Below are 25,781 nucleotides of genomic sequence, written 5' to 3'. Positions count from 1 at the left end.
TAACTCGGTAGGGAAAAGATTCACCGCAACTACCAAGTCAGTAAATACATTACTAGTCGGTGTGTTTGGATGGATTGCTTTAAGAATGGAATGGAGGACCATTCAGTATATATAGTGGATCGCAGCGATGATCAAGGTAGGCATACCAACACGAACTGGAGTCACGGAAAACAAGTAATGAACCAGAGTTAACCAAGTGAAGTGAGACAGCCAAGCGACGACACCAATCAGAGGTTAAGTGTTGCTACGCAGTGTGTGTGTGTGTGCAGTAAGGAGGGAGGCTGAGGCCAGTGACGCCACCACTGCACTAAGACCTCCTCTGTACTAAAGCAACGGAGGAACATGAAAGCCTAGTCACTAGTGTGACTCGGGCGTGTGGTGAGGCTTAAGGTCTGCGTGGCGGAGGGACGCAGGAGGACTACAAAGGTCAAAGTGAAGTACACTGCGAGGAGGTCGGGGCTCCAACAGGAGACTAGGTCGAGTACATTATCGTTTGGAGTAGATGCTTGACGCTTTATCAAACAGCGCAAGATTAAAAGTGTCGTATGAATATGTCTGAAATGAGAACCAGATTGCCTCACTTGTAACATTTCAAACCCGGGGGGGGGAGCAGGAATCTGGATCAAATTTCACTACTGACTCCAACTAGGCCGGGATGTGCTCTGTTTTCTTAATTACTTGCAAACCAAATGGTACTCGGAAATCAAGTGAATAAGTAAGGCAGACGAGTAAAATTAGAGGTTGCAGCGCTACTTAAAGCTTGTGATGCATTACTGCTTGAGGCAAGAAATAGGTTAGTGTCGTCCTAAATCAATGTTTTATAATGATACAATGAGCTACCTTCACTGTGTGTGTGTTGTGTGTGTGTGTGTCTTCAGTACAGTTACTAACAGAAGCTTTCGACACACCTACAATACAAAGTCATGGTAAACCACTGGTCGAAGCTGTACCGAGCCCTGAGTCTCGGCACGTCGAGGACTCGGTACAGCTTCCACCGGGCTGGTCGTAGGCTCTGTCTCTACCTGCTCAGACAAGGGCTCGCTAAAGAGTGAAGACTAGGTACAGCTTCGGTTAGGAGTGTCCAAGGATCTGCCCCTGCCTGTCGAGACAGGTGGCTCGGTACAGTTTCGTTCACGCTTGACTCAGGCTCGGTCTCCGCCTGTAGAAACAGGAGGCTCGGTACAGCTTCGACCAGGCGTTCGAGGCTTTACTCCGCGACTGTACAAAAAGTACCATTTTTACGTCATGTTCCGGGTAGGTTCACCAAAAAGGCCAGAGGATTTCAGTAAGTTTCGTCAGTTCACTACAGCTGGTCTGCTCACAATAAAACTGCAAAAAGGTTTATAACATATATGTTTGTTCCCAGACCTCCATGGTTATCATGTTCACTATAATTCATCCAAAACTTTCTATGAGTGTTCCCTTATCACCTACAGTTCCCTATGGTCAATACATGCACACTGTAGTTTTATTCCACTTCAGGTGTTTCATGTTCACTAAACTTGTATCGTCTTTACAGTGAATTATGTTCACAATGAACAAAGTGTTCACTGGAACTGTTGTGTTCATTCTACAGTGTGTAGTTTGTCCCCCTGAGGTGAAGAGAGGACAAAGCAGGATAAGAATGAGAAAGAAATAATTGGAAGATGAAGATGGAAGAGGAGAAGGAACATGAGAAAGAAGAAAAACAGAGGAACATAACACTCAGGAAGCCATATGCCTCCACTAAGAAAGTCATATTTCCACCAGAATGATCAGAAAAATCCTCACAACCTGCCAATGGGCTCATGATCATCACTACATGATCCACAGAGTGTGAGGTGCGTGTGATCCTCCACAGCGAGACACACAGAGTGTGAGGTGCGTGTGATCCTCCACAGCGAGACAGAGTGTGAGGTGCGTGTGATCCTCCACAGCGAGACACACACAGTGTGAGGTGCGTGTGATCCTCCACAGCGAGACACACACTGTGTGAGGTGCGTGTGATCCTCCACAGCGAGACACAGAGTGTGAGGTGCGTGTGATCCTCCACAGCGAGACACTCAGAGTGTGAGGTGCGTGTGATCCTCCACAGCGAGACACACAGAGTGTGAGGTGCGTGTGATCCTCCACAGCGAGACACACAGAGACTAAATGAAAGACAATAATCTGGACACTTGCGATGCAACAATTAAGACAATCAAAAAGTCATCATCGCACACCAAAAAACAACAAGATGTTATCTACCCCAGCAATTTCCAAGCTAAATTAAACTATGACTCAAAGCTTTATCTTAAATACTAACGAGGAAGACGTGAGCTGGCGAAGCAGGCAACAATGTTCCTCGCTTTGAAATAAACGAGAAGTTCCGGTGAATGACAACGAGTGCAGATGAGTGATACTACATCAGGATCTGTGAACACGGGGAGGAACGCGGCTGTTGTGCGAGAATAGCCGGGATCATGTCTACATGTTGGGAGGAACGAAGCAGCAACTATGAGTGTGTGTGTGTGTGTGTGTGTGTGTGTGTGTGTGTGTGAGGGACGGAGGTTGGCAGTAGAGACGCAGGTTCTAGGGAGGAGGCGAAGTACCTGGAGTTCTGCAGGTGTGCTTGGGTAAGACCGATGTATGCCAGGACCACACTCTGAGCTGGCTCTAATATGAAGGGTCCTAATGTTAATGTTGCTATGGACAGAATCCTGAGCGATGGTCAGATCCAAGGAACATGTTCCAATAGGTTCAGCTGCAACGACCCCTTTGGTGTATATGATGTGCGTCTGTGGTTCGTGGGAGAACATGGCTCTACCATCGTCCAAGGCTCCTGCTGAGCACAAGGCACGGGGCTCGCTCATCGTGTACGTGTGTAGACCGGCCTCGGAACAAGATTATCTATGATTCATATTTAACCAGGAGACACCATTTGTAGAGAGAGCGACAGTGTGCACGATAATGCAGGAATAAATTATAGAGTTATGAGGGTCCCGCCTTGGGTTCTTGCCTCAGACGAAGACATTTACATATTACCGAAAATCGTCCCATGGAAGAGTGACGGCACCTTCGAGGTGATGGCTCCACTGATGCCATGTCAAAGCAACACACATCATCACGCGAAGTCGTACAGAATGTCAACAATGAGTCTTTTTCTCTCTCCTCTTTTACTTTAACGCTCCTTGTTGAATGTGTACCGGGGATGCAGATACGAGGCTGTGAGTGTAGAATGTGTTGGGTACGCTGTGGACGAGGCTGGCAATCAAGGCGAGTCAAGGACGGCGGTAAGGTGTAGACAAAATATGCAGGAGGGGAGGGCGTATGTAGATGATACGGGCACTATACTACTGCAGGTGTGGTCAGGGCTAGACTAATGTGGAGACGGCAAAGTATGGGTAGGTGCAAGACAGGAAGACAGAGTCGTGAGAGATGCGCTGGTGATCCTACGGGAGAAGTAATGCAAAGAACCATGCAGGTGAGGACGAATGTGATTCGATGGCGAAGCTGCAGGCGTGAAGGGGACAGTGCAAATGGGGCGGGGATCATGCACGTGGCGAGGTGGGGACTTTAGAAAGGCAGAAGCGACACTAGATGAAGCTCACGTTAAGCAGAGGTGGGCTGCGAAGTCAGCAGGCTGGTTGGAGACAGTCAAGGGTAATAATGACATGGCAGGTGGAAGGCAGACAGTGTTCATGAGGACGGTCGGGAAACGGAGTGGATGGAATGGGGCAATATAGGCTGGCTGGAGACTTGGATAGTGGAGTGGGGGAATGTGAGATGGTTGGGGGACTAGGCAGGGTTACCTATACGTTGGATCGAGTGGAGGAAATGAGCAGGGCACTGTAGCAGGCCACACTGGAGGCTGGACGGTAGGAGCGGCTTACTTAGCATGCAGGTCGTCTACCCTAATCATCCAAAAGTTCTTTACAACTGCAGCAAATATTAGAGTGGCCCAGTCCACAGGATGCCGCCGCCACCAGTGAATCTCCATAGCTGTGATTTACTGCTCTACACCATCATCAAAATACGTACCCTTGACCCTCGCTACAAACGCACACAAACACACGCACCTCGCCTGGGGGTAGCCTATCTGGCCACTCCTCATATTTTTGAGACCCTCACACTTAGTGTAACCTTTCCACATATCCCTGGAACCCTCACTGTCAGTGTGACCATATTTCTGGAACCCTCACTGTCAGTGTGACCATATTTCTGGAACCCTCACTGTCAGTGTGACCATACTTCTGAGACTCTCACGGTCGGTGTGACCATATTTCTGGAACCCTCACGGTCGGTGTGACCATATTTCTGGAACCCTCACGGTCGGTGTGACCATATTTCTGAGACCTTCACAGTTGGTGTAATCACTCGAGGACATGAACCCCCGTAGCATAAATCCTCTAGAAGGAACACATCAACATCATCATCAAATCCGCCAGCCATCATCTCCACATTCTTCGCAGACACAAGCACACGAACTCAAAGACATATACACATCTTCCACTGAACTACAGGCACCTATGTCCTTTTTCGCCTGGCCTTCCCTCCCTACCCACCACATAATAAGGACTACCAGAAAAGGTGCAGAAAAGAGGCAGGCACGCAAGACCATGCTCGGACCCTCTTGCGCTTACCTAACTGGCCAACACTGGCCCTCACGACCATCACCTACACCTCAATCAACAGTTCCAAAAGAAGCTGTTGCACCTGCCTCGCAACCCCTCACTACTATAACAGATCCCTCGACCCCAAGCTGCAATGAGTGACCAAAAAAGCATCAAGTTCGTAAAGACTAATACAGAAATATTGCCCCATTCCAACCACTGTGAACAAGGCAATACACTGCCACCCGAGTGTCTGTGTACACTGTTTAATCCCTCCCTCTTCTTAAAGTCCTGCTCTCTTTACTACGGGAATTTTCTCTGTACATTTCAGCCTCTGGCTGGTGGGTTAATCCAGTAAATATCTATCATTATTATTGTTATCTACATGAATTGTGAAAATGACAAACCCTGTCGCCGCAGTGAACATATGGGTGCATGGTGTTCATACCACAGGAGTAAACTGATCTGATTTGTGCCAGTAACCCCGGCAAGTTTATCCTGCACCCTATATGCTCATCCTGTGAGCGGTAGCGCAAAAGGACTACAGGAGTAGAGTGTCTCATGTTCACACGACCCAGACACACACACACACACACTTCATAATCCTAAAGGGAGGTACTCAAGCCGAGGCAGCCGTGTCCCTGGCCTGCTACCGTCCACTTCCTCATCACAGTAAACAATTTCCTCGTCGCCAGGACCTCCGCCAACCTCAACACCAAGGACACACTACCACCACCACCACTGGAGAGAGAGAGAGAGAGAGAGAGAGAGAGAGAGAGAGAGAGAGAGAGAGAGAGAGAGAGAGAGAGAGAGAGAATATGACCATACAATTCATCCAGCACAACCTGTCTTCCCGTCCCCTACTGGGAGAGAGAGAGAGACACACACACACAACCTGGTGTCCGACACATTTTAGATCGATTTTCATAAAGACGACATGTTGCCGCTGCATGTTCTCACGTACTGAGAGAGAGAGAGAGAGAGAGAGAGAGAGAGAGAGAGAGAGAGAGAGAGAGAGAGAGAGAGAGAGAGAGAGAGAGAGTGTTAGCTGTGCACCAGTCCGGGCCCGTCCTACCCGGCTGCCAGATAAAGCTGTAGACCCACCATCACACGGACCAAGTCGTGGCCTCTGAATGAATTATGAGATTACCTAATGGAAGAGGCGGCCGGTGGACGCTCGTGTGTGTGTGTGTGTGTGTGTGTGTGTGTGTGTAAGGGAGCTGTACACTCGTAGGCTCCCAACTTTTAGACCTTGTTCATCTTCCTAGATCTTAAACTTCATTACACTTTCTACAATTCACTGTTCCCTCCCAGTGTGTTTCTCCCATTCGCCGCCGTTGTCAGTAAAAACCATTCTTTATCTTTTTTTTTGTTTGTCTTAGTTTCTTAGGCAACTTCTTTCAAACGGGTTCGCCGTTTCCCAAATTAGCCAGGTAGCGCGAGGAACCGACGAAGAAGAAAAAGGCCTCATTCGCTCACATCCACAGAGCCCGACCGTCTCCACACCCGACACCACTGCTCGAATACCAGCTGAAGCGGTTCACTTCCTTCCACTCAGTACTAAAGATATGGGAATAAATCTACGAGACGTGAGATGAGACTCGGAGCAGACCAAGGCCAGAGGCAAGGGAACAATAACATACGTAAACAGAAAACGGCTGCGTCCGGAGGAAAGTTTAAAGTGCCGACAATACGTGGCAGTTTAGAGAGTGAGCGGTGGGGCTAATGTCACCAAAGAACCATAAATAGAAGCAAGAGATCCTTTCGTACACGCGACCGTTTCCCGGGTTAAAAAAAAATGTCGCGCAAAATATACAAAACGCACAAAAGGTCAGGCCATCCAGCTGGCCTAACCATAATGACTTGACCCTGTGCACTGGTGGGGCATGAAAGACGTTTACCCTAAACTTCACCTGCTAACCACGACACCCTAAGCTTCACCTGCTAACCACGACACCCTAAGCTTCACCTGCTAACCACAACACCCTAAGCTTCACCTGCTAACCACAACACCCTAAGCTTCACCTGCTAACCACAACACCCTAAGCTTCACCTGCTAACCACGACACCCTAAGCTTCACCTGCTAACCACGACACCCTAAGCTTCACCTGCTAACCACAACACCCTAAGCTTCACCTGCTAACCACGACACCCTAAGCTTCACCTGCTAACCACGACACCCTAAGCTTCACCTGCTAACCACGACACCCTAAGCTTCACCTGCTAACCACGACACCCTAAGCTTCACCTGCTAACCACGACACCCTAAGCTTCACCTGCTAACCACAACACCCTAAGCTTCACCTGCTAACCACGACACAGAATTCTAACAAAGTCTCGGTACAAAGTAAGAAACCCCGTCTTCCTTTAGCATTAGTGCTAGAGCCCTCCAGATAACAGGGAAGCTCCCCATCTGGTCGGTCGTGGACGAGGACACAGGTCTGGAAACAATCACGTCCTTCTATTTGTCATCAGGTGGTGAGTGACCTCAGCACCAGACGACGGCATCAGTGCAGGGCGGGGCGGGGCGGGGCGGGGCGCTGCTGCAACCTCACTGTGGTGGGTGCAGGAGATTCCCGTCCCCCACCCACATTCATGCAGGCCACTTGGTCCTCTCGCCCATCATACTCAAGCAGTCCACTTGGTCCTCTCGCCCATCACACTCCAGCAGTCCACTTGGTCCTCTCGCCCATCACACTCAAGCAGACCACTTGATCCTCCCGCCCATCACACTCATGCAGACCACTTGGTCCTCCCGCCCATCACACTCAAGCAGTCCACTTGGTCCTCTCGCCCATCACACTCATGCAGACCACTTGGTCCTCCCGCCCATCACACTCAAGCAGTCCACTTGATCCTCCCGCCCATCACACTCAAGCAGTCCACTTGGTCTTCCCGCCCATCACACTCAAGCAGTCCACTTGGTCTTCCCGCCCATCACACTCAAGCAGTCCACTTGGTCTTCCCGCCCATCACACTCAAGCAGTCCACTTGGTCCTCCCGCCCATCACACTCAAGAAGACCACTTGGTCCTCCCGCCCATCACACTCAAGAAGACCACTTGGTCCTCCCGCTCATCACACTCATGCAGGCCACTTGGTCCTCTCGCCCATCACACTCAAGCAGTCCACTTGGTCCTCTCGCCCATCACACTCAAGCAGTCCACTTGATCCTCCCGCCCATCATACTCATGCAGTCCACTTGGTCCTCCCGCCCATCACACTCAATCAGTCCACTTGGTCCTTCTCGCCCATCACACTCAAGCAGTCCACTTGGTCCTCCCGCTCATCACACTCAAGCAGACCACTTGGTCCTCCCGCCCATCACACTCAAGCAGACCACTTGATCCTCCCGCCCATCATACTCATGCAGTCCACTTGGTCCTCCCGCCCATCACACTCAAGCAGTCCACTTGATCCTCCCGCCCATCATACTCATGCAGTCCACTTGGTCCTCCCGCCCATCACACTCAAGCAGTCCACTTGATCCTCCCGCCCATCACACTAATGCAGGCCACTTGGTCCTCCCGCCCATCACACTCAAGCAGACCACTTGGTCCTCCCGCCCATCACACTCAAGCAGTCCACTTGATCCTCCCGCCCATCATACTCATGCAGTCCACTTGGTCCTCCCGCTCATCACACTCAAGCAGACCACTTGATCCTCCCGCCCATCATACTCATGCAGTCCACTTGGTCCTCCCGCCCATCACACTCAAGCAGTCCACTTGATCCTCCCGCCCATCATACTCATGCAGTCCACTTGGTCCTCCCGCCCATCACACTCAAGCAGTCCACTTGATCCTCCCGCCCATCACACTAATGCAGGCCACTTGGTCCTCCCGCCCATCACACTCAAGCAGACCACTTGGTCCTCCCGCCCATCACACTCAAGCAGTCCACTTGATCCTCCCGCCCATCATACTCATGCAGTCCACTTGGTCCTCCCGCCCATCACACTCAAGCAGTCCACTTGATCCTCCCGCCCATCACACTCAAGCAGTCCACTTGATCCTCCCGCCCATCACACTCAAGCAGACCACTTGGTCCTCCCGCCCATCACACTCAAGCAGTCCACTTGATCCTCCCGCCCATCATACTCATGCAGTCCACTTGGTCCTCCCGCCCATCACACTCAAGCAGACCACTTGGTCCTCCCGCCCACTCCCACACTCATGACGACCCAGGTGGTTCCTCCCTCTCTGGCAAGAGAGCGGCCGCTGGCCACGCCCACACGCATGGCAACAACCCAGACAGACCACCCGGGCGCCCACCAGGCCTCAGATCACCTGATCTTCGAGGAACGAACCTACCACTACGAATACCTTTCCCTCTGGGGTCCTTCCTCCCTTCCTAAAACGATGCGTGAAGGCTGGTCTTGCATGGAACCCAGTTAGCCCAGCCATGAGGGGATAACTCCCTTTACTTATAACATCAAGTCTTGGACGGTTCCTTCCATGTATCGGGAGGTGGAAGAGGATCAGCGGGTCGACGGTAGGTGCAAGTGGAAGGGTGGGTGGCACCCCTGCACGTTCCACCTGCTGGGGTGTGGGGCGACGCCAATGGAAGGCAGCTGCTCGCCAGATTACGAGGTCATGTGAAGCCTCATATTTGGACGAACTGTTGCTATCTGGCGATAACCAACGTATTACGTGCAGAATAGTAGCTATCTCCATCTCTAACATTCCTTAGCCCCTCTCTCTTTTCCCAGTCTACTTCTCAATTTCAGCCTTCCCTGCATTAAACAAACACATTTATGTTATTTACTCTGACATAATCGTCTCCTGAGTGGCCTTTTACGACCAATGATGATGCTACGATGCTGTCTGTTGTGGTAAGAGGTCACCAGGGGAACGGAGACGAAAACAAAAGATGAACATGGAGGCCAACACGACCACTGAAGCGGAGGAAGGGAAAGTCGAACAAAAGAAGAGACAGAAGTCAGGGACGGTAAGGATAAAGTGATGAAAACCGGATTATAATGAGAAAAGAGAAGATGATATGCTGCAGCAAGAGAAAGGTGCAAACTTACGGTATTTTTAACTATCAAGTCATGGAACATCTGAATTTATTGCTCACACGATACTGACGAATAAATAGCTAGTCTTATGAAGTAACTCAAAGACTGAAAGGTAGAGAGACAAATCATACCATCGGGTTGATGATTAACTAATGTGAGCAAGCTTGCGAGGTAGGAGAAATCTCCTGGAAGTGAAAACAGATGTGGGAGCTGCGCATCATTTCATGTAACTCACGACAGTAAATATAGATGCACGACTGAAACCTGTAAATTACTGATGCCATCAAAGATAATGAGCGAGCTCGTGAGAGCCTGATGATCTAGTAGCGCCGCGTAGGTGAAGATGGAGTGGCGCTGGTATCTGATCTCTCTCTCTCTCCTCACACAACCAACCTCCCGACTAACGAGTTCCTGCAGTCGACGAATCCTAGCAACGTAGCTATCACTGGAGGAAGTTCAACGTGATACCTGTGTACAACTGCATACCGCAGCTGTAGCATCCTTCCTCCATTCATGGAGTACGTTGGTGACTTTACAAGTTGAACAAGTCGATCCCACTGTTCAAATACACATTGTATAATTATATATATATATATATATATATATATATATATATATATATATATATATATATATATATATATATATATATATTATCGTCATTATACTTTGTCGCTGTCTCCCGCGTTAGCGAGGTAGTGCAAGGAAACAGACGAAAGAATGGCCCAACCCACCCTCATACACATGTATATACATACACGTCCACACACGCACATATACGCACCTATACATTTCAACATACATATATATACATATACAGACATATACATATATACACATGTACATAATTCATACTGTCTGCCTTTATTCATTCCGTCGCCACGCCGCTACACATGAAATAACCCCCCACCCCACACGCGCGCGGGGTAACGTTAAGAAAAGACAAAGGCCACATTCGTTCACATAGTCTCTAGCTGTCATGTATAATGCAACGAAACCACAGCTCCCTTTCCACATCCAGGCCCAAGAAAACTTTCCATGGTTTACCCTAGACGTTTCACATGCCCTGGTTCAATCCAGTGACAGCACGTCGACCCCGGTATACCACATCGTTCCAATTCACTCTATTCCTTGCACGCCTTTCACCCTCCTGCATGTTCAGGTACCGATCGCTCAAAATCTTTTTCATTCCATCTTTTCACCTCCAATTTGGTCTCCCACTTCTCCTCGTTCCCTCTACCTCTGACACATATATCCTCTTTGTTAATCTTTCCTCACTCATTCTCTCCATGTGACCAAACCACTTCAAAACAGGGGATGGTATGGAAACAAGCGGCTGGAGCTAAGACACCTCAACATTTAGAACGTTTGAACGGTCGAATCGCTGAGGTATGCCTCAGCATCAATCCGCTTGTTTCCATACCATCCTGTTTTACACATTAGTCATTATGGATAATATATATATATATATATATATATATATATATATATATATATATATATATATATATATATATATATATATATATATATATATATCCAGGTTGTCATTATATACACTTTTGAGTAGAAGCGTTTCGTATCACCTCACCATATTCTTCTAAAATACTACCGAACCTACAGACATAAGAAACAGTTTATACTCACGCCTATTGGGATAATTGAATTTCCTTTTTCCATTCCAGTTTTTCCCTCCAGTTTTCAACGTCCTCTTCGGCGGTCTGCCGTACGTGCGATTACCCCTATTATATCTGTTTTTAGGAAGCTTCTTTCTCCGTCTTCTGCTGTCCGAGGATGGCCATCTGGTCTTTTTATCGAAGTTTCTTCTTGGCTTCTTCCTATTACGCGGAGGTCGCCTTCCCCTCCTTCTGCGTTCGTCAGATGTGGGACGATACCGCCTCCGGCGACGGTTGCCGTCCAGCCATCTGCTCCGCCCACCTCGTACATTTCTTGCTACCTTAGCTTCGTCCGCCGAATTATGGGGACCATATTGTTTTTCTATAGTTTGCGCACTGCTAGAGGCTTTATACATATTATTTACCCTGTTAATTCTATCACTAGTTTCATTACCTGTGAAATCTCTCCTTACATGGAAATAGCCAGCCTCCTCCACCTCCTCATACCGAGAGGGCAAATGCAACGACCCAGCATTCACTTGGGAGGGCGAGGCTATGCTCCAGCTGCTCGTCACAGTCGCAACAAATAACACTTCCTCCAACATTTTCTTAACCGGTTTTGATACACTTACATTTTTTGTCATAAACACACAAGATATATCACTTTGATGTTCATAGTTAAAAAATCAGCACAGTTTTAAATGTCAATGCATGTGACATCGCCACGGCAAGTGGGTTATTTCCACTGATAATTTTCCATAATTTTTCGTTAATGTGCTTTAACCGTGTCCGGCCGAGGTATGGCAGTGCCCTGCAGTGTTCTGACAGCTCTGTCGTGTCCCAGCGGTGTCCAAACTTAAGAAGGTGCTCCTAGTAGTGGCAGCCCCAGAACGTTAAGAACACCTGAAATAGAAGAACTATTGTTAACACAATAGCTTACTTTATGTACGTTGTAATTATCATACAAGTAGGTAGTCTGTTGTGGATGAGAGAGCTTGGGAAGTGAGTCAGTTGTTGTTCGCTGATGATAGAGCGCTGGTGGCTGATTCGGGTGAGAAACTGCAGAAGCTGGTGACTGAGTTTGGTAAAGTGTGTGAAAGAAGAAAGCTTGAGAGGAAATGTGAATAAGAGCAAGGTTATTAGGTACAGTAGGGTTGAGGGACAAGTTGATTGGGAGGTAAGTTTCAATGGAGAAAAACTGGAGGAAGTGAAGTGTTTTAGATATCTGGGAGTGGATTTAGCAGCGTATGGAACCATGGAAGCAGAAATGAGTCACAGGGTGAGCGGGGGGGAGAAGGTTCTGGGAGTGTTGAAGAATGTGTGGAAGGCGTGAACATTATCTTGGAAAGCAAAAATGGGTATGTTTGAAGGAATAGTGGTTCCAACAATGTTATATGGTTGCGAGGCGTGGACTATAGATAGCCCACCCAACCCTATCTATTAGCCCACGCCTCACAACCATATAACATTGTTGGATCCACTATTCCTTCAAACATGCCCATTCTTGCTCTCCGAGATAAAGTTCTCGCCTTCCACACATTCTTCAACGCCCCCAATACATTCGCTCCCTTTCCCATTCTGTAACTCACTTCTGCTTCCATGGTTCCATCCGCTACTAAATCCACTCCCAGATATCTAAAACACTTCTCTTCCTCCAGTTTTTCTCCATTCAAACTTACCTCCCAATTAACTTGTCCCTCAACCCTACTGAACCTAATAACCTTGCTCTTATTCACATTCACTCTCAGCTTTCTCTAATGTGCAAAACCATTCAAATAAGTGTGCGTTTCATTTCTGTATTTTCTTTGCAGCTTCAGAGATGTGTGTATTTGCAACCATTACCAAAATGCATCATGTTCTAGTAGGGTAGTCAGTAAATATATTTTGTGCTCCATATTTAATCTTATGACCAAATGAATTATTGCCGTTGACGTATATATATCTCTAGACTACGACCACTACTTAAGCCAAAGAAGCTTCTTTTTCCTTTTTTTTTTTTTACTTTATATAATCTATAGGACAAGGCCATGACACACCAAAATATCACCGCATTCTTTTCATGATCTCGAAAATCGAGACAATAGAATTCTTACAAACCGGAAAACAAAAACCTGTGCAAACAAACTTAATACCAAAGAGGGTAAACGCTTCCCCTTGAGCAATGCAGAATACGCTATACTTATCGATAATGATGAATTACTATATCTCTATAATTAAACTAACCCTTTTAGTCCCTCAACTGACTAAAACTAATGTATGTTAACCGTTTCAGTGATTTGCGACCAATGAAACAAACGTGTCCGTCTCACACCTGCCCAAAACACTGACATCTTTATGTTTACCATATTTTCCGTGTGCAAAAGTATGTTAATTTCTTTCATCGAATAAAACTCTCCTGAGTACCACTATCAACTGTTTTTTATGTTATCAGATGTCGTAAGTTTACTTTCATTCAAAAATGGTCACTGAACTCATGATAAACTTACTTTTCTACAAGTTATAATTATCAGTTTTGTAGACATCTGACCAACAACAGGGATCTAAATTAACATTTAAACAATCGAAATGCAAAGTTCTCTACGATATAATATGTTCTTACAAACCATTCATTGTGTTTTTCATCTTTGTGTTGGCGAATTCGTCGTTCCCCCACCCCACAACCTTTGATCACATCCCGAACATGTACCTGATCAAAGTAATCACAAAGCTGGGTATATGAGTTTGGCAAACAACATGTCAGGCAGCACGCTACACTTCCCCATTTAGCGCACGCTACACTCCATTTAGCGCACGCAACACTTCCCTGTTTAATGTCAAGAAGCAGACGAAAAATAAACTGTTTTTGCGGGACCTCCGAAACAGCTGAGAAACCGTGCATCAGGGTTCAAGCTGCCAAAGTATTAACAAGGTGATCCAATACACAATCTGAGAGGATGTAACTAAAGACAAAAGCATAAGTGAAAGTCAACATACCACAAGCGTAATCAAAGACAAGGCAGGACCGAAGCGAAATGGATCTAAGCTGCTTGAAGTCGGATGCTATATTACTTCCGATAATCTTATCACATGATGATCACAGAAGCGTATGACCATTTACTGTGAAAAAGATAAGCAGCCGACAATTAACATCCTCCACCTGGAGTTATTCCCGAACCAAAAAAAAAGGGAAATGCTCACGCTTAGTAATAAGTTCTTAGACTTCTCCAAAAAGAGCAATCGAACACATATTTGTGGCAGAATGTACCTGTAACAGAGCCAAAGTGTGACACGTCCTCCGAGTAATCCACCTCCTCTTGCCACTTACTTCATGAGTGTACTTCAAATAAAACTTAAAAGCAACCCAGAATAACCGGGGCACTATACCGAGACGGCCATAGAAAATGACTGGATGACGGAGTTGAGACTGACTCAAGTGTGAACCGTTTTGGTGTCTGGTTCTTATATCGCTAAACTCTGAAACTATCTCCTTTCAAATTACTGTTCTAAAGTTACATCTTGCCTCTTCTTGACAATCCAATTCTATGGTCAGAAGCTTGGGTGCTGGTCAGCAGCTTGGTCGTTCCTAGTCACTAGTGTTTTCTCGCTCCCAACGTTTACTGAGTTTTGAAACGCAAACATTCTGGGCTCCTGAGAGCGAGACCCGACTTCCTCTTTACGTCAACTTGACAGACAAAATCGTTTTTCATATGCATCCTCCACTGACATGTACTCTATATTCTACAGATATTTCTTAAGATAAACTAGAGAACTCCACGAACAGATATACAGATGTGCTAATAAGAGGATAATGAGGTGTCGTCAAAGGACGATTTGTCAAAATGCTCAGACAGACACAGATGGATGGAGCTTTCTGGCGGAGGAATAAATTAGCGCGCCATTCGCTTTGTGGTTAACCCCTTAGACGCGACTCTTTTAAGCGACAAGTGCGACCCTTTAGCACGACGGGGAATGTAGCCTGACCTAAGATCTGATCCTTAAAAGGTCAAGTTATAGGCAAGGAATAATCCTATCCAAGGGTCAAGTTCGAGGCAACAGCCAAGTGAAGGTGACAGATCACATCGAAACACTTTGAAGTCGGTGCTTCAAAGTCTGCTGAGGGCCAGCCAGTAATTTCATGACTTAGAAAATTAGAAAATAAATTGAACGATGACCAGAAAGAGTCGTACAATGAAAAGGCAGAACGCTAACGCAGTTGAATTAACATTTTCTGTTTTAACAGTTTTCAAGACTTAAGAAAAACTATAATGGTGTCAGAATGGATGGAGGCTGGTCAATTCTTTTGTATTTAAGCCGAAGGTTCGCTGATCACAAACAATGCCTTCATGCCGCTCTTAATACTAATCAAATGACAATATTTATACACCTGCGGTACGACGCATTTGTGACATCCGTCAGATGACAAATACACATTATGTTCTAAATGGCACCACAAAATGAAAATTAATCGTTTTATCGTTATCTTTTGCTGCTATAGCTACGACGGCAGAAGAAAACGAGCATAAGAACAAGGAGGTGAACACTGCTTGCTGGAAGTGCCTGGGGCCAGTTTATAAGATCATATATCGCGAGATACATTCATCTACGAGAAAGTAATATATAAAATGAAACTCAAGAAGGAACTTGCTACCAGTAAACTTCCCTTCAAGCAGCTCGCACCAGTATACTCCATCAGTTATCTTACCTCTTGAGAACCACAATACGACCCCTGGGTTACAACGATGTGCGTAGTGGAACAGTGAGGTTTTAGCTACAAAGCTTTTCAATTACTAAAGAACAAATACAAACAGAAACTGTTCATAGCGGGACAAACATACAACAGCTTATAGATCTGAACCCCGAGTGAGTCTGCAGATACATAGTGATCTACCCTGAAATTTACCTAGGTAGTACACCATGACGACATACTGACAAATGAGAACACGAAAATTCTTTTTCGTCAGCGCACACATCAGCTCTGTCGGGCGTACCTTGTTACTGCCAACACAGCCGTCGTCGTGCGCCAAGGGTCGCCATGGGTCTCGACCCATCGGACGGGTGCAAAAGCCAGATCAAAGGGACCCAGTGGGCAAGGTGAACTCTCCCAGAGCCAAATAATCATAGTGGGTGCACAGACCTGGCCATCCAACGATAATACATTCCGCCCGTATCATGTAACACAAAAGCTGAATCTGTGGTAGCGATCTTTTTTTTTTTTTTCTTTCCAGCCAACAACGAATTTCGCGCAACGACCATTATCACCAGCGCTCCACCTCGATCACCAATTCATCATCGTAGTCGTATATTTTGCTTATATCTTTCGTGGACGACCACAGCGTCAGGTGACACTGTAAAGAGAGAAATGTACGAGCATCACCTGGTACGATCCTGCTCTCCGGAAAAAAATGTTTGCCGATTAAGAGCCCCACCGTCCTTGAGCAGGTTCCATTATTCATGTAGCGCCGTTCTCTTCCTGGCCACGAGCGGCTATGGAATAAAGTATGGTCAAATATACGCGCTACAGAACGAGCTACGTCTTTTTGCCACACCTTGCTAAATTAACCCTCACCCGCATCTTCACATGCTCACCATCCAGCTCCTCCATAACAGTAATCACGCCTCGCTCTACCCGACACGTGAACCTGTCGCCCTCCCCATGCCTTACATGACTCTCATAATGAACTGCCCCAGACAGCAGCCCTATCTGCAGGGACCCTCTGGGAATGTGCTTAATGAAAAGCCTGTGGGAGTGGAGCTCGGTGACGGGTTATCAGGGTGGCTGATCAGTGTGGCCAGACGCCCCAGGGAGCGGTGGGTGGGAGCTACACTACCTTCGCCAGCGCCGCACCTACACCACCTACCACACTTCCCCTGCCACGCCTTACATCCTTGCCTCGACCTCTATAAGAACAAAAATTGAAGGGTAGCGCATATGTACATATAAACTAAAGAAATAAAAGAAAATCCACATCATGCAACTACTGTATTAAAAAGGCAGGGAAGCAGAGTTACTGGGAATAAAATGAACATGATTGGTACAAACAATACCACTTGTATTCTATTTCATATCCAATTACAAAGGTGGAAGTTTTTCATGTCATGATTCACGTTAAGCATTTCATAAATGGCTAACTTCACCAAATCCAAACCAGTTACTGGCTGTGTACAAATGAATTCTTCAGATATTACGGAACAACGGTATAACGTTTCATGAATACGTAATTTGAATTTTCAAACTGTAACCAGTGTTAAGATGAATGGATGCGTCACTTCGACAACGGATAGACAGACGACAACGAACAAAGCGATTCCAGGTTCCAGTGTGTCAGTCATGTTGAGCAAATGATACAACAAATAGTCTAATTACGGCTTACTTGCAATCTTGTCATATATCCAAAAATAAGCTTAGCCTGGCATAGCTCTTGTCTATAAACGCCCCTTTTCTCCTTGCCTGGAAACTAATTGCTGGGCCAAACAATTGTGTGGCTTCGAGAGTAAAAACCTTCGCCTCTATCATTTCATTTTTCTATGTGGTATTTTTAGGCATAAATACACTTTGTTCTCAACAATAAAGTCCTCAACTTGATAACCTTCAACAGCAAGTCTACATTATACAGTGAAGTGCACTGCAGTGCCACAGATTACAGTGCTGAGGGGACTGTATCATACTCATGAGTGAGTCCGTACCGCCAGGCTTGTATCATGGGGAGCCACGCACAGGGCGACGGTGGCCATCATGAAGTGTTCTGAACCACCGAGAGGGAGGAAATCCCAGGGTAAACACCCCCGGCGATCGGTCCTCTGGGAGGGCCCGGAAAAGAGGAGACCAAGTGTAGAAATACGAATAACCTGCCAAACGAAGGAAAATATAAGTAACGGTCTATCCTGCCACCCTGAGGTAGGCTGCAATTCTTGTTCCCCTTATGTCTCCCACAAGTCGGTTAGGGTTAATCGAACAATAAGTTCTGCAAAACATTCACTTGCTAAACACTATGTTTGTATGGAACTATCGATTAATGGTAATATGTGTAAGCTGTGTACATCTACAAATGCTCCTTAGAAACGCGAAACACACCTCGACACATGGAAAACTCAGATGCCCAAAAAGTTAAGTTAAACTCAACAACAGGCGTGGTACATGTTAGGCAGCCCAAGTGCCTGACCCCTCAGACAGCAGGTCGAGCTGCGCTGTCTGCACACAACCTCAACCTTCAAACTGCCCGTCAACTTGATCCATGACAGCGTGAACTAAACCGTCATGCATGTCTGAATGCTGCGTATCTAATTAGATTTCTGGTCTTTAACAAGCTCAAAGTGAAACATGGCATGCAACTTCAATTTGAATAATGAATTTAAAGGAGTATAATTAATGTAACGGGGGATGCAACTGAAATAGTGCCTTGCCTACTGCAACCATCATGTGTTCTCATCCCTCTACCAATGAATTAATGCTGGCTTCGCCGCCAGCCCAGAATTAGCCTAACGAGGAAGTAACGATTAGTATGGAATTCTCTCATGTAAAGATGACGTTTCATTTCTTGTATCGTCTGGGTGTCCTTTTGTGTCCAACCCTAGCTTAGATCTGTCTTCGTCCACACCTTCCCTCCCACTGCAGACATATATACAATACAGAAAATTCGTGGCCCGCCTACTTGTTGCTCTTGAGGAAGCAAAGCTGGCGTGACTAACCATGATAAACACGAGCTGCACGAAAGCCAAGACGGTTGAAGCCTCGCCTCACCACACACAATAGTTGACGTTATGTCCATACTAAAATGTTCATTAATTTCTGTATCCAAGACGAGTGAAGTATCTCATCGTACGAACAATATGTGACGTTATTTCTATAATGAAATGTTCATTAATTTCTATATCTACTAATCTACGTCTCATTTAAGGCGTGTCCTCTAGCTTCCTAGGCTTCTATATATGACCAATATGGTTGGGTTTTGATGCCTTTGTCTAGCCCACTGTCTGCTTTAAAACTAGGCTGTCTAGTTGTTAAGACTTGTTAACATCAGGATGTTTACAGCTCAGCGCAGGCTTTTTTTACTTCTGCAACTTAATCTATATGTACCCGGCTTACGCCTTTGCTATGTTAGACTAACCTACGCCGCATCTAGCCTTGGCTGCTTGATCACGTATATAGCTGTTGCTGGCTTTAATGAACACCATTCTATGTAGGTCACAAGTTCGGGAGCACCAGCACGTAAACAGTCTCAGCTTGCTCTCCTCCCATGGCTGGCCAAGGATAGCTTCTCTTAATGTTAGCAACGCATCTGATTTAATAATACACAAATGAATACACGTGTGGAAACATGCATGATAAATACGTGTTTATATATATATATATATATATATATATATATATATATATATATATATATATATATATATATATATTATTCTTTTTTATTATACTTTGTCTCCCGCGTTAGCGAGGTAGCGCAAGGAAACAGACGAAAGAATGGCCCAACCCACCCACATACACATGTATATACATACACGTCCACACACGCACTTATACACACCTATACATTTCAACGTATACATATATATACATACAAAGACATATACATATAAACACATGTACATAATTCATACTTCCTGCCTTTGTTCATTCCCGTCACCACCCAGCCACACATGAAATGACAACCACCTCCCACCCGCACGCGCGCAAGGTAGCACTAGGAAAAGACAACAAAGACCATTCACACTCAGTCTCTAGTTGTCTTGTATAATGCTCCGAAACCATAGCTCCCTTTCCACATCCAGGCCCCACAAAACTTTCCATGGTTTACCCCAGACGCTTCACATGCCTTGGTTCAATCCATTGACAGCATGTCCACCCCGGTTTACCACATCGTTCCAATTCACTCTATTCCTTGCACCCTTTCACCCTCGTGCACATTCAGGCCCCGATCGCTCAAAATAATTTTCACTCCATCCTTCCACCTCCAATTTGGTCTCCCACTTCATCTCGCTCCCTCCACCTCTGACACATGTATCCTCTTTGTCACTCATTCTCTCAATGTGACCAAACCATTTCAATACACCCTATTCTGCTCTCTCAACCACACTCTTTCTGTTATCACACATCTCTCTTACCTTTTTATTACTTACTCGATTAAACCACCTCACACCACATATTATCCTCAAACATCTCATTTCCAACACATCACCCTCCTCCTCACAACCCTATCTATAGCCTACGCCTCCCGATCATATAACATTGTTGGAACCACTATTCCTTCAAACATACCCATTTTTGCTTTCCGAGATAATGTTCTCGCCTTATACACATTTTCAATGCTCCCAGAACTTTCGCCCCCTCCCCACTCTGTGACCCACTTCCGCTTCCATGGTTCCATCTGCTGCCAAATCCACTCCCAGACATCTAAAACACTTCACTTCCTCAAGTTTTTCTCCATTCAAACTTACCTCCCAATTGATTTGTCCCTCAGCCCTACTGTACCTAATAACCTTGTTCTTATTCACATTTACTCTCAGTTTTCTTCTTTCACACACTTTACCAAACTCAGTCACCAACTTCTGTAATTTCTCACTCGAATCAGCCACCAGCGCTGTATCATCAGCGAACAACAACTGACTCACTTCCCGAGCCCTCTCATCCACAACAAACTGCATGCTTGCCCCTCTCCAAAACTCTTGCATTCACCTCCTTAACAACCCCATCCATAAACCTAATTAAAACCATGGAGACTTCACGCACCCCTGCCGCAAACCAACATTTACTGAGAACCAATCACTTTCCTCTCTTCCTTCCCGTACACATGCCTTACATCCTCGATAAAAACTTTTCACTGCTTCTAGCAACTTGACTCCCATACCATATTCTCTTAATACCTTCCACAGAGCATCTCTATCAACTCTATCATATGTCTTCTCCAGATCCATAAATGCTACATACAAATCCATTTGTTTTTCTAAGTATTTCTCACATACATTCTTCAAAGCAAACACCTGATCCACACATCCTCTACCACTTCTGAAACCACACTCCTCTTCCCCAATCTGATGTTCTGTACATGCCTTCACGCTCTCAATCAATGCCCTCCTATATAATTTCCCAGGAATACTCAACAAACTTATACCTCTATAATTTGAACACTCACCTTTATCCCTTTGCCTTTGTACAATGGTACTATGCATGCATTTCGCCAATCCTCATGCACTTCACCATGAGCCATACATACACTGAATATCCTCACCAACCAGTCAACAACACAGTCACCCTCTTTTTTAATAAATTCCCCTGCAATACCATCCAAACCCGCCGCACCCTACCTCGACCAAAACACCCTATATCTGCCACTCTATCATCTAACACATTCTACAAACCTTCAAAATACTCACTCCATCTCCTCACATCACCACTACTTGTTATCACCTCCCCATTAGCCCCCTTCACCGATGTTTCCATTTGTTCTCTTATCTTTCGCACTTTATTTACCTCCCTCCAAAACATCTTTTTATTCTCCCTAAAATTTAATGATACTCTCTCACCACAAGTCTCATTTGCCATCTTTTTCACCTCTTGCACCTTTCTCTTGACCTCCTGCCTCTTTCTTTTATACATCTCCCAGTCATTTGCACTATTCCCCTGCAAAAATCGTCCATACGCCTCTCTCTTTTCTCTCAATAATAATCTTACTTCATCCCACTACTCACTACCCTTTCTAATATGCCCACCTCCCACACTTCTCATGCCACAAGTATCTTTTGCGCAAGCGGTAGCGCTCCCGCCTGTTGCGCAGGGGTCCCGGGTTCGATCCTGGCAGGTGGAGGTTTGTATGTTCTATGAAGGTGCACGTTCCTATGCACTTCGTTTATATTCATATACCTCCGCGATGTACAGTTAGACTCGGTAAAATGCTATCTGCTGGCTGCCTGAGCTTGATAGGAAATGACCGTTGCTCACCAACGTGAGACGAAGGGTAGTCGAGTACATAGTATTCGAATAGTCATTTTCCTATAGTGGCGATCATAGCCTAGCAGTAGCGCTAAAGCCTGTTGCACAGGGGTCTCGGGTTCGATCCTGGCTGTTGGAGGTTTGTAAGATGTGTGTGTGTGTGTGTGTGTGTATATATATATATATATATATATATATATATATATACGCACATTAAGTCTGGTAAATAATCTGCATGAAGAAAATGCTTGATTATTCTTTATCATGATTATATACAATGAAATTCACGCTGTAACAGTAAGCCATTACATAAGAACTCTTTAAGCACAATGTCGGTCAGTAAATCTGGACACAACGATTCCCATCTCTATACTCTTCTAGAAATATCCACAGCTATCGCATATTCATAACACCCGCAAACAAGTTCACCATTCCACTGTTCAGCCTCACTTCAGCACCTTGAACACAGCAGTAGGGACCTCGGGTATGATGGCGTGTCCTCTCACTTGGGGTTGATACCCTCAAGGTATGATCAGTGTGGGTGAGGGAAACATAGGCAGTGTGACGCCTGCTCCGGACTTTCATCACAGTCATCCATTGAATACCCCTGTAACGACCACCTCTCCAACATGGAGCACGTGATGAAGTACACCGGATTACAGCAACACGTCATACGGGAGGTTGGAAGTCATGTGGGAAGCAGGTGATGAGTTCGACCACTCTTAATACGGCTTTGACTGGTGTTGCTGCTGGTCTGCTGCCCCCCGCCGCGACTTCTGAGTCAGCAGAGGTCTGGGTATTCACAACCCATCACGTCCTGGCTAGACGCATCAGAGACAGTGGGAAAATCATACAACAGAGAACCATGTCGATGACTTTACTACTATCACGTACAAATAACCTTAAGACTAAAATAAGTAATACAAACTAGAACTCCAGCCTGCGGTAAATCAATTCGGAAATTAACTAACATAAGTTCCCTTAAATTTTTTTTTCATACTATTCGCCATTTCCCGCATTAGCGAGGTAGCGTTAAGAATAAAGGACTGGGCCTTAGAGAGAATATCCTCACCTGGCCCCCTTCTCTGTTCCTCCTTTTGGGGGAAAAAAAAAATGAGAGGGGAGGATTTCAGCCGTGATTGAATATATATATACATTTAAGTTCCTTTAAATGTATATGTATGTATATATATATATATTTTTTTTTTCATACTATTCGCCATTTCCCGCGATAGCGAGGTAGCGTTAAGAACAGAGGACTGGGCCTTTGAGGGAATATCCTCACCTGGCCCCCTTCTCTGTTCCTTCTTTTGGAAAATTAAAAAAAAAAACGAGAGGGGAGGATTTCCAGCCCCCCGCTCCCTTCCCTTTTAGTCGCCTTCTACGACACGCAGGGAATACGTGGGAAGTATTCTTTCTCCCCTATCCCCAGGGATAATATATATATATATATATATATATATATATATATATATATATATATATATATATATATTCAATCACGGCTGATTACCGTAACCAGAAGGGGAGGATAAGGGTCTGGACGAATGGAATGACATGGAATACAAGAAAAATACTGGAAGGAGCATGAAAAGAATGAAGAAGAAATGATGTACGAAGGAAGAGGACAAAGGGGACGAAAAATGGTGAGAAACAGAACCGTCAGACACAGCAGAAGAGGAAAGGAGAATCAATGAGCAGTAGAATGAAAAATATTCCTGGGGATTAAAAAGACGCGAGGAAGAATGAAAACGAAGAGAGAAGATGAAGACGAGAAGGAAAATAAGAGCAGCGGCATATCATTCACCAAGGTATATATCTTCATGTTATAACCACAGGTCAGTAGTGCATCAGGTCTTTCAGAAGAGTGGGAGATCAATCACAGAAAAAGAGAACATCATGCACACCTTAGCACATGCTGCTCCGAGAAAAGGACAAGAAATTCGTCACTTGCCACGTTCGTTTCTCCCCTAGATGAATTCTTATACCAAACTAAAGCCAGTTTATAAATTTCTTTAAGACACAAAGAAAGTCTATGACTAACTGACAGACTGACGAGGAGCCCGGACACAGTAAATTCTCCACCGATCACGGCCAACAAACTAGAATATCCAGCCCGCACCAGAAAATGTTATATGTAAACAAACGCGTGTATTTATCGAAGACGCTTATGAAGGCAGCGAAAAGTCCTAGTCAGCCACCAACACACACTGGCTCTCGTTGCCATTTTGCTGTTATTTATGCAACAGCCTCTGCCAAGACTAGGTGAAGGAACTGAAGAGCAAAATGATGAAGGGAGGTCTTAATCAGATGGGAAAGAGCCGAGGGTTAACCTAAACCGCTTGCGCTGGTGTCTACTTGGGTAACTGTGTAACTCTCGCTTTCTCACGAAGCCAGCATCACCAACCCCAGCCGGCGGCGCTATCAAGGATAGGCACCTCCTGACGGCACTAAAGACCCCCCAAGGGTCTCATCGAAGTACTTTTGTGGTACACCAACAGAGTCTTACTAAGGACGCCTCACTATGCAGTGCTCAGTCACTAACTGGAACACTGATCTATAACAACAAAGGACAACAATCCAACACGACAGGAAACACTTATCTAACATCAGAGGCAGCTGATCTAACACTACAGACAACACTGATTTAACAACGAAGGGGTTCTTCTCTAAAATTGCAAAAAAAACAAATCTAACACTCCTGGCAACTGGAACTTCAGAGGGTCATGCATTCATCATTACAAAAAACATTAACACTTCAGAGAAACTCAACATAAAAATGGCTGCAGTGATCACACATACAACAAAAATGCGCACTTATCTAATAACACAGAACAATATACAAACACAACCCGAAGCACCGAGCGTTCTAACAGAGCAGTAACACTGATTTAACACTAAACAACAGGGGATGATACGAATACAAGAATATTAGGATAAACAACTTAAAATTGGAGGGAGTAACACTGGTATGACACTGTGGCATGCTGTCCATCTGTATCTTCTGTCGCACTGCTGTATCGTTGCTTTGGCACTCATCGAAGTCTCTATGAAGCACCGAATCAAGTGTACAGGAGTTATAACAAAACCCTACAGGCAGCTGCCCCTCGATCTCTACTATAAACAATGACAGATCATTACATGGGTAGCGGTCTTACATCTACGGCAGTACTGATCTAGCACTACTGGGGTTCTTATCCAACACCAGATGAAAATGTAAGGATCCAACGAGCATTATATTACGTATCAAATCTGCGCATTCTTATGCGTCTGCCTGAATGTAATAAAAACATTCTCTCGGATGAAAAATCTGCGGTCATAATCATAAATCATAAGACTGAGAATGTACGTCAACGAACCTCAGTGAAATCTGGCTCAGTGAACGAGCTCATAGAGACGCGAGCACCCACACGGTACACTAAGACACCCACACCTTCCCCGCTGTATATAGCACGGGAGCTGACCTCATCCCTAGGTGACGTCACCACAGGCACACCAGCGAATACTACTCAATAAAATTTGTGGCAAGGCCTAAGCTAGCCAGTGGGCCACACCCTCGCCTCCGCTCCGTCCCCTTCTCTCATTTCCTCTTAGGCAGTCATCCTCGCCTCCTCCCAGGTTCTCCATACATCACCGCCCCTGCTTCCCACACCTACCAATTGCTG

At 45.6% G+C, this 25,781-nt stretch overlaps 1 protein-coding gene across 2 annotated transcripts in view; it reads right to left on the bottom strand.

Moving 5' to 3' along the window:
- Positions 1-25,781, bottom strand: part of LOC139764116 (uncharacterized) — a 129,055-nt gene that overhangs the window by 87,731 nt on the left and 15,543 nt on the right. For both annotated transcript variants that reach the window (XM_071690619.1, XM_071690620.1), the window contains exon 2: positions 11,239-12,110. In XM_071690619.1, the coding sequence (XP_071546720.1) occupies positions 11,239-11,851 (613 nt within the window). In that variant the 5' untranslated portion in view covers positions 11,852-12,110. The remainder of the gene's footprint in view (positions 1-11,238; positions 12,111-25,781) is intronic.

The sequence above is a fragment of the Panulirus ornatus genome, chromosome 48, assembly GCF_036320965.1.
Source record: "Panulirus ornatus isolate Po-2019 chromosome 48, ASM3632096v1, whole genome shotgun sequence".
NCBI lineage: Eukaryota > Metazoa > Arthropoda > Malacostraca > Decapoda > Palinuridae > Panulirus > Panulirus ornatus.
This window is presented reverse-complemented; position numbering and strand designations above follow the sequence as displayed.